Source organism: Chanos chanos, chromosome 4 (genome assembly GCF_902362185.1).
Source record: "Chanos chanos chromosome 4, fChaCha1.1, whole genome shotgun sequence".
Taxonomy (NCBI): domain Eukaryota; kingdom Metazoa; phylum Chordata; class Actinopteri; order Gonorynchiformes; family Chanidae; genus Chanos; species Chanos chanos.
In genome coordinates this window covers 50,140,585-50,151,231 of record NC_044498.1, presented here as the reverse complement: position 1 = coordinate 50,151,231, position 10,647 = coordinate 50,140,585, and the positions used below count along the sequence as shown (strand labels likewise).

At 39.0% G+C, this 10,647-nt stretch overlaps 1 protein-coding gene across 1 annotated transcript; it reads right to left on the bottom strand.

Moving 5' to 3' along the window:
- Positions 1-1,453: 1,453 nt before the first annotated feature.
- LOC115810489 (carbohydrate sulfotransferase 12-like) lies at positions 1,454-2,404 on the bottom strand. The gene has a single exon (XM_030772422.1). It carries the CDS (start codon positions 2,402-2,404, stop codon positions 1,454-1,456), a length of 951 nt encoding a protein of 316 aa, XP_030628282.1.
- Between the last annotated feature and the right edge of the window lie 8,243 nt (positions 2,405-10,647).

The window sequence follows — 10,647 nt, the reverse complement described above, 5'->3', positions numbered from 1 at the left end:
TGAGTTTGATCTCACGAACACTGATGATGGTTTGGCCCAAAGAGCTTTCCTATTTCAAAGGCAGAATGCATGGCATTGTCTCACCACTGTTTGCCGTCATTCAGCATGTCATAACCATGTGACTACAGCTCACCTCCAATATGTTTCCCTATAACTGTGCTGAATCATTCTCCTCTTACCCTTCATTTTTTCATCATTTTATACTTTATTTGTTTTTCTCACCCTTATGTATAATGCGAATGGGTTTGTATTTTGGTATTTTATAAGTAGGCGCTGAAGTGAGGGCTAAGAAGGTTTGTGGCAATAACATACATGGGGCTCTTCAGGGCTAATGGCTGACTAACTATGCCATCAGAGGGCGTATTCTGTGGGGGAACAAAGGACCAGGTTTGGCTATAAAACACTTTTGTCTGGTCTGCACATTTTCCATTAAAATGTAAAGACTGAATAAATATATATATGTGTGTGTGTGTGTGTGCGTGTGTGTGGGTATGTGTGTGTGTGCCATTTTAAACATTTATATTATCAGATTAAAACACAATCTATGTCCTAGGTGACTGAATATGCAGATAAGCAGCTTAGAAAATGAATGAATGAATGAATGAATGAATGAATGAATAGATTTATATGACAAACCTTTTCGTATGCACAGACAGAGACATGCTTTTTATGAAGATTTTTTATCCCCCACTGATCCACAGACATACAGCAGCAATTACACAATCAAAAATTCATTGTACATACAGCAAATTTGGAGTGCCTCAGTGTATATATGTATGTATATATTAATTTCTATTCATAAGATCACAAAAAAGCCTTGAAAACAAAACAAACAGTTTTAGTGTATGGGAAATATAGTGGACTGAAATGTGCAATGTTTTCAAGAAATTTCTCTATGCATAAATTACTTGTTTATTTGTTTGTTTTTTAAGAACTTTGACCAAACTGCTGTATTTGACAGTTGCGTAGTCTTTTTCCTTGTTGTTTCTTTGTTTATTTAGAGTGATAGAGATCTGAGTGAAGTATATGTAGAATGACTACAAGATTTCACTAGATAATTTATGTCCTGCCACGTCAACTTGGTTTTGTGCAACCCTCCTACTGCCCTGACTAACCTGAGAAACTGTTCATATTTACAGTACAACACTTGAATTATATTTTACTTTCACAATGTAAAGTAATTGTCAGCACATGATGTGAATTTAATCAAATTCTACACCCATACATAAACTGAGTTAGATTTTTAAGAATTAAGATTTTTCCGAAGTGACGTAAAAGAATTTTTTTTAGAATTTGCATATCTTTACAGGTATCAGGTTGAATTTGTCTGTTTAAACCACACTTGATTAAATATCTCTACCTTATTAAAGACCTGTGATGACCTGTACATACAGAGACAACAGTCATGAACGAGATTACCTATAAAACCAAATAACATATTCTGTCTTTGACTTCACTGATGCCAGCGATCAGAGTATCCAAACAGTTTGAAGTCTGTTTCATAGACTTTGTAAAGATTTCTTTTCCAGTCATAGGGAATATTTGCATACCAGTCTCTCAGCCAGGACTCTGTTGTTTTGTTGCTGTAGCTTGGTGGGAGCTCCACAATATTATCTACATGTAGCATACGAAACAAGTGTGCAGCATCTTCCTCGACAGTCTCCATCTTTCCGATAAAATCATAATTTATCTGGCAAGGGTGACAAAGACGATATGCCTGTCTCCAGTGTTCATCAAAAGGTCTAAATTTCTCTGTTTCAGGATCTGTTAGGTACTGGATGAAGTCTGAGAAAGATGGAAAAACACCAGCAGCATGCGCATCTTTCACTTTGGCAGGGGGACTGGAGTTATTGCCATATTTCCTCAACATATGAACACCATACCTTGTGTAGAATTCCTGGTTTTCCTTAACAAACTTGTCCCTGTATGCAGAGATGAGTCTAACGTATGGATGTCGGACAAAAATGAACTTTGTGTACTTCTCAAGCTTTTCTTTCATCACGTGCCGTGGAAACTGGTTGAGGAAAACAAGGTTTGATTTTATTTGCGCATGGCTTTCTGGAATATCCAAAGGATTTTTGTAGGGAACCCCATTTACCTTCAGGCTCTCACTCAGCACAATCATGACACGTTTCCACTGTGTGCATCCAACTTTTGGAACATAACAGTAGATGATTCCATGGCGGTCATCCACAACTAAGTTTTCCAGTTGATATTTTGGAATGTCATCAAATGATCTGTTCCTCCCAAGGAAACTCAGGGTGTCACTGTTGTTGCAGAAGTCACGAACCAGCTTCTTCCTGGCATACTGTCTCTGTCTCAGCTTTGGAGAAATTGGATTTGTGTGAATTTTCCACTCACATCTCTTCTTCCCCACATTTGACTCCACAAATAGATTGTCCATCTCTGTAGGAATGATGGCATTATCCTGTTCATTTGAAGCTGTGGTCCAGAACAGAGCAAAGAAACAAATTATGGAAACAGATCCTAGTAAAAAAAATAACTGGAAATATGTTGAATGACTCATTTTTAGCTGCAATACATAGATACTGAAACGAGCACCTGACACCTGTAATCCTTGTGTAGCTTTCGTGACTAGGATGGCAGTTTGAACACTGGGTGGCACTTAAATTGCTGCTAATGGGTGTGGTAGTATTCTAGTCGAGATCAACTATCCATGTGCGCGAATTTCACTAAAGTGACGGTGCCTCCCCTCCCTGCTTTTTTTTTTCTTTCTGTCTGTCCCTGAGCTTCTGACGTTCCTGTTCCTGTTTGGCCAGAAGTGTGTACATATAAATACCTCCTTGTGAATTCCATGTCAGTTAGTGTCAGTGGGCTGTTTCATTTGTGAGTGTGTATATGTCAGCATTCAAAAGAGTGCAAATACTCCAAGGTGAGTATGTGTGTAAGCATTCACTCACTCACTCACTCACTCACTCACCCACTCACTATCTAAGCCGCTTCTCGTAATTAGGGTTGCGGGGGGTGCTGGAGCCTATCCCAGCGTTCATTGGGCGAAAGGTGGGGAAACACCCTGGACTGGTTGCCAGTCCATTGCAGGGCAGACACCCCGACAAACATACTCACACACACATTCACATGCACGTCTTTGGACTGTGGGAGGAAACCGGAGCTCCCTGGGGGAAACCCATGCAGATACGGGGGGGAGCATGCAAAGCCCTGAAAGCATTCAATAGGATAAAAATACTCATATGTGCAAGTATGTGTGTAAGAATTCAAAAGGATAAAAAATTCAAACCCAAATAGGAAAATATGAAAAGTATGGAAGATGGAGGATGGAAAGCAGACTGCAGGGGCTTTACCATAAATAAATAGAGGGGTACAGGGAGAATATGGAGATATAGGGAGAATGACCTGTTCACTGCAATGCATCCTTGTGTGTATTCTTAGTCATGTGCACATTCACATCAATCAGTGAATATGGTGCACTGAAAAAAAAAAAGCTCCATCTACTTAATTTAATTGCGGAAAGTTTTTTTTTTTTCATGAAAATAAATCATGTTCATTCAAAGTTAAGTAATTTTGTTGATCTAACAAAGTTAAGACAGATTAAATGAATGTGATTTACTGTGGTAACTTTAATTTAAGTTAGATGAACTTGATTTATTTGAGCAGGTAGAACTGATTTCATCCAACTTCTTTTTCAAGGCTTTATTTGACTTATTGACGTAACATAAATGTTACTTAATTTGGTGGCGCTGCTTTGTTACCACAGCTGTCAGTGATCCAGTTTGAATATGTGGTTTTAACAAATAAATCTAATCTAGCATTAACTCATAAATGCTAAAACTGAAGACGTAACTGAAACCATTTACAACCTATTTGGACTAACTTGGTCATGACAACCAGTGTTTGTTTGAAATGGTCATTCATTCATTTTTGCTTGTCTTAGTTAGGATAGTGGGGGGTGCACTGGGCAGGTTGGTTGACAGGTTTCCAGTGCAGACACACAGACAAGTACATTCACACACACAGGGTGGGTGACCTAGGGGTGAAATTTAGTGTTTAGTGTTTTAGTGCATGTCTTTGGACTGTGGGAGGAAACCCACGCACACACAGGGAGAACCCGACTGGGAATCGAACCCAGGACCTTGTTGCTGTGAGGCGATAACCCTAACCCTAACCCTAACCCACTTTTGGCCCCATGCGGCCAGCAGAAAACTTGTATTTTCAAAAATCACAGGATAAAAGGACACACATGTAAAAAGTGCTTCTGTCCAAAGAGCGGATTGAGGTACATCACACACGTAAGTGGCGCAAATGCACAGTGGCGTAAGGCACAAGTGGCTCATTCAGTAAACATGTAAATGTAAACCTAATGACAGATTCTTTGTCATTTAAATGGGAAACCACCTGAAAAACAACAACAAACCTGGCGTTATGGGCACGCACTAACAAATGAAAACCAAGTCTCAGCTGCATCAACAGTAAGCTGCCTTACTGGAACGAACTCTTACCGTCTTTTTTTCATCCAGTGTTTTTCCCATGGTTGCTGCAGCTGCAATCTCCCAATGGTAGGGACATCCATAAAACTTGGATAAACATTCATTCTGGTGCATTTTACATGACTGGTTTTAGCTGGTTGAACTATTGACTTATCTATGCTCTTTCGACTATAACAGTTCAAGTGATACATGGAAATTCAAGAATTCAAGTTATTTAAACTTGATTATTTGCTTTAAACGTACATTTTCATTTTTTTGAGTGTGTGGGCATGCAATGCAATGTGGGTACAGGGACCACAATACACCTCATCAACATAAACAAAATGTAGAAACGAAATCAAGGGACTTCACTGTAATAATAATAATTAGTACAGCAGAATTAAAGAAATGAAACAAAAGAAAGGAATTGATGCCTCCAAACCAGACCCAGTCAGTGAGCTAAATACACAACATTGCTGAAACTTACCACCATATCAGATCAAGAGAGATTACAACCGTCACAGACATGACAAAGTAACTGAAAAAAAACAAAACGAAAAGCACACAAAATGGTTAAGATATAAATAAGCGATACAAATAGCAAACAGTTAAGCAAAGAAGAGAAAGAAAATACAACTCAAAAGAGAAAAGAGAGCAAAGACAAGTAACTGATAAAAATAAAACCAAACAAAATAAGCCAAGGCAGAGCAGTCGTTGTATAGCTCACAGGAATAAAACAGACCCACATCAGATTAAGATATAGCAGGGCAATAACTGTAGCCTGCCACTGACTAAAACATAAAAACACTGCTGTCTCTCTTCAGAAGAATATCCCTCCCATATTACCTTGCTGGCATCTGCTGTTCAAATTCAAATGCAAATTCAAATTCAAAATTGGAATTTGAATTTGAATTTGAATATCCCTCACATATTACCTTGCTGGCACTTGCTGTTAGATACATCGTGAAGGATGATTTTGCAGTCATAGAATAAAAGGCAAGACAGATATGGTACGATGCCAAAGAATGTAGATTTAATTTTCCCAAATAATAATAATAATAATAATAATAATAATTAATGAAAAAATCCAACCATTACCAAACTGAATTTCACACAACAATTTACACCTTAACTCAATTACTATGCTCTAATCAGCTCTCCTGCTACCTCAAAACCACCACGATTGAACTGTCCCAGGGTTTTTAAGACCTAGGGAGAAACCATCTTTAACTGAACAAAAATTAATTGACAAAGAAAATAATAATAATAAAAAAACATATTGCCACGATAATCTACAATAATTTACAATTATAGTTATTTACAAGTAATAGTCCATAAAAATAATACACAATTAGAAATTTATACATTAATATTTTGAACAATTATTATTCAAACATTTTTAAAATCCCCCCATATCTTCCACCAATTTAGACATCCCGTGGCAATGACATCACCCCCAAAACTACACATCCCCAAGAAACACTACTGTCAGGTCTTTCCCTTCACGTGATTAACAAAGGCTGCATCTACACCACAAGTAACTGATCAGAATACATTATTATTTTGCGAAGGTGTATAAGGATGGAATCCAAATAAACTTCCTATCCGTTTAGTTGGCCACCCTAAATGTCAGAAAAGTTAGCATTTATTTTAGTTATGTTTTCCGTTGTAGATTCCACCATTGTAGACCATGTTTACCACTGTTTGTCCATATATTGCAATTGTGCACAATTAAAAGTCTTTGTTAAACCAAGTATTAATTACGTTGGCTATTATGTTATTTGTTATATGTTATATATGTATTCGTTATATGTTGGAACGCACAGTAGTAATTAGTGAATCAGTTTGCAAGTTGGGCTTGGAGGGGATGTATCTCACTATGGTGGCTGCACTAAGGCAAATACAGTACAGGGAAAGGAGGTGGAGGGGGTGGTTCCTCCACCTATTACATATGCTAGAACCAGAACTAAGATTTCCTGAGGTCAGGTACATCATCAGGAAGGCAAGAAGTTCAAGTTCAAGTTCAAGTTTAAGTTTATTTAGAGCCCTATATCACTGTTTCAAAGGGCTTCACAGGCCACAACAGTCAAATCAAAACGGGATCAGCTTCATGACCAGATGAGATTCCCAACCAGGTGCATGAGAACTGACCAATACTAACAACTTTGGTTGTTACTGACGGTCATATGGAAGAAAAGGAGGATTCCAGACAGATCCAAACAGCAAAAGGATGTTCCATTGCAAAGGAAGAAGAATGCAAGTATCTGTCACAGTGCTGCACCATATATCTCTTTAAAATGGAGGGGAAGATTATCTTGGCCTTGATTGCCCACAGAGTTGGGATGCCTTGCACACACCAGTGCCCTTACTCAGATCATCAGAGCGAGATTTAGAGGTCCTGTGGCATGATCTGACCGACGCATTCGGAAGTACCATGGGCCTGACAAGATACAAGGACTGCTCCAGACTGCTTTGACATATTCAAGATGCCGTTCACGGCAGGCAGCTACGCAGAGGATTGGTAGAGACCAGAGAAAGGGATTGTGAGAGGTTACACAGTCTTAGTGATCTTGTTCAGGCCATCAGGCCATCTCATGGAGAAATCTGCAGAGAGACCAAGCCAAGGACCAGTGATGAGTGCTATTTTACACTGTTTGCACTATTTTATGCTGTCTTATCCTGTTCATACTGTTAATACTGCAGTTTGCACATCTGAATTGCTTTGAGCACCAGAGCTTTTTGTTTGTACTATATACTGCTACCGGACACTGTCTACACTGCCATATGCTGTTTATACTGTGCATACTGTGCACACTGTTTATCCTGTTGTTACTCCGGACTGTATTGACTATGGTGCTGCATTTTGCACGTCTGCGTCATTGTACTATTTACTTACTAGCGCTGGGCACTGTTTATACGGTTTGCTACTTTAACTCATTTGTTGTTCTATTTTTACCTTGTTTATTGTTCTTTATAGCATCGAGTAAGGAAGTTGCAAACTTAATCTCATCGTATTTGTGCAGTGAAAATTGTACTTGGGCAGTGATATTCTATTCTATTCTATTCTATTCTATTCTATTCTATGTGATTGATGGAAGCCAGCAGGAGAAGGCTCCACCCACGCATTGTCTGTGATGTCCTCCCTAGCTCGAAAGGTCTAGTACCAGTACTCAGAAAAAAATAGCTCTCGTCCTGTACTGTGAAGCTGTTTCTAATTGCTTTACCTCTGAGAATTTCACAACCTTTTTTCTTGCTTTTCTGTTTATTTGAAGTTCCATATGTTAATAGTTCTAAATAACAGCTCAGGAGGAAGAACTAAAGGATCTTTCATAGTATGTTAATTTCATTATTTTGCAGCACATCACCTTGGAGTGCATGTTAAATTTGCAAAATATGTCACTGTCATATCTTACTATCATTCAATGAACTGATGTGATACACACACACACACACACACACACACACACACACACACACACACATATATAAAATCAAAAGATCCGACTTCTGAAACACTGACATTGCTTTCAGTAAAACCAAAGCCCACACTCTATGATCAGTTTAATTGTTTATTTTCACAGATTCCCTGTTCTGAAACCAACCAGTCAATACAACCAATCACACAAAACTGGGGTAATCTGACAATAACTGCATGAAGAGGTAAGATTTTTTCTTTCTAACTCACATGTCACCTATACTCACGCATTTGACTTTACATCTTCACCTAAATTTGATGCCTGTAGTGTTATTTCATGTGGAATTTGAAGCCCCTCTGGTTTAGACCTTTTGATGAACACTAGAGACAGATGCATCACCTCTGTCACCCTTACCATGACTTTGTTGGAAAGCGAGAAACAATTAAAGAAGATGCTGAACACTTGCTTCAGATTCTACATGTAGATGACATTGTAAAGCTCCCAATGAGCAAATCAACCAAACATCAGAATCCTGGGTGAGAGACTGGTATGCAAATATTCCCCATGAGTGAAGGAGAAAGCTGTATGAATTCTTTGAAACAGATGTCAAACTGTTCAGATATTCCTATCACAGACAGAATATGCTCTTTGGTTCTACAAATAATCCCGTTCCTGACTGCTGTCTCTGTATGTACAGGTCACCACAGGTCCTTAATAAAGCAGAGATATTTAATCAAGGGTGGTTTTAACAGACAAATTTAACCTGACACCTGTAAAGATATGCAAATTCTAAAAAGTTTCTTTACGCCACTTTGGAAAAATCTTAACTCTTAAAAATGTAACTCTGTGTATGTATGGGTGTAAAATTTGATTAAATTCACATCATGGTGAAATAAAATGTAATGTGCGTGTTGTATTGTAAACGTCAACAGTTTCTTGTGTACAATCTGAAGCTGACTGAGTGTGAAATACAGTTTGATTTGAAAATGTCTGGTGACATATTTAAAATAACATCCTGGATTCCAACGTGTTACAACATAAAGATACGTGCCAGAAAGCTGTAATCGTATATCTAGATGACGTGGCAGAAAAGACAAATGTCTCTTTTCCACTACGACGGTGCTGGTGCCCGTGCCCGTGCCGGTGCGGAGCCAGTGCTGCCTTGGTGCCTTTTGAGAACCGGCCCGCATTTCCACTGGTTTGGGAACCGAACGCTACATAGCGAAAGTCTGAGTAATTTCCGTGGGGAAAAAATAACGTCGGACAGAACGCATTGCTTGCTCTTTATAAATTTACTTTTACGCTAGGCTTCCACACAGCGAAACACCTCACGAATTTTGTCCCAGCACTTTTCGCTCTGGGGGCAAAATTCATGAAAATAGTAAGTCTGTTACCTAGCTCAAAAGTTAAAACGAGTGTTTAAATGAAGGTCTGCATGAAGTGGTTTAATTGCACCAGCCAGAGCCGAGAGAGAGAGTGTCTTTTTCTACCACTCTGGGTCCGACTACGTTCATGTAACATGTAAACAACAGCCCGTATTGATGTAGACACAAATTGTTACTCATGCATCTTTTAATCATATACATATTTTCATGCTGCAAATATCCTTTAGCCTACCTCTACTTGGTCAGACGTTTTTTGTTACTCCCGCCTCTCTAAAGAACGTCACGTATCAAACGCTGAACTGATTGGTTCTCGCGTGGTTTTTATTTGCATAGCCTCTGACGTCAGCGGTTCCAACTTTTGGGACCAGCATTTCTGTGGTGCCATGCCGGTGCCAGCTTTTCGGCTCCGGCACCAGTATTTTGTCAGTGGAAAAGCGCGGGTGCCGGTGCTCGATCGGGCACCGGCACCGGCACCGCGACAGTGGAAAAGGGGTAAAAGAGGGGTAGGGATAGTGCTATAAACGGAAAAATCGTAACAGCCTTGTACACATGGGCGTAAGTTTGTTTTGGGGCAACGACGGGTTCGACGTGTTCACAACTCTTTTTTTAGTGGACCATACACTGCCGATAGATGTAAACGGCATCCCTCTCATCGCCTTTAAAAGCTGCTTTCGCTTTTTATGTGTGTTACGATGCTATAACTGGAAGCCCTACGATGCCATGAATTTAAGCCTATATTTAATTTAGATTTCGTTTTCGGCGTGATAACGTGTTATTTTTCTTTGTTTTCTCGAGATTTCGACATATATGTGTCATCATCACGAAATAACGAAACTTTGTTTTCATGAGATAACGACATAATTAATTAACTGCTGTTTTCCCGTGAACATAAAAAAATTGTCAAGCGGCGTGTGCTTTGCTGTATGACATAAGGCTATTTCCGCAGCCGTCAATCTGGTTGAAGAGAACTGTGATGCGCAGCTCAACGAGCTCCGGCTCCACCTCCTACATTGTCACCTGGAATGCCATCCCGCCCTGGACAGGCCACCTCACTAACTTATTAATTCGTTATCACGGGAAAACAATATATCGTTATTTCGTGGTAATGACATAGATAACTAGAGATCTCGAGTAAACAAAGAAAATAACACGTTATTATCACCAGAAAACGGAATCAAAATTAAAATGTAAACTGCAGGGGGGAAAAGTAACGAATTACAATTACTCCCGCTAAGTCTTATTAAGTCTTTTTGTGGTACTTGTACTTTTATGAGTATTTTTTTCAAGTCTGTAACTGTACTCTTATTTAAGTAGGCCTATGCATTACACTATGTAATCAACTTCGTTACTTTTAAAATCATAATTCGCCTACAAATCAGCCTGGTTTCGCCATACCAAATA

What these genes read in the sequence shown, in the direction of transcription:
- LOC115810489 (XM_030772422.1), bottom strand. Translation starts at nt 2,404, where the DNA reads ATGGACAATCTATTTGTGGAGTCAAATGTGGGGAAGAAGAGATGTGAG.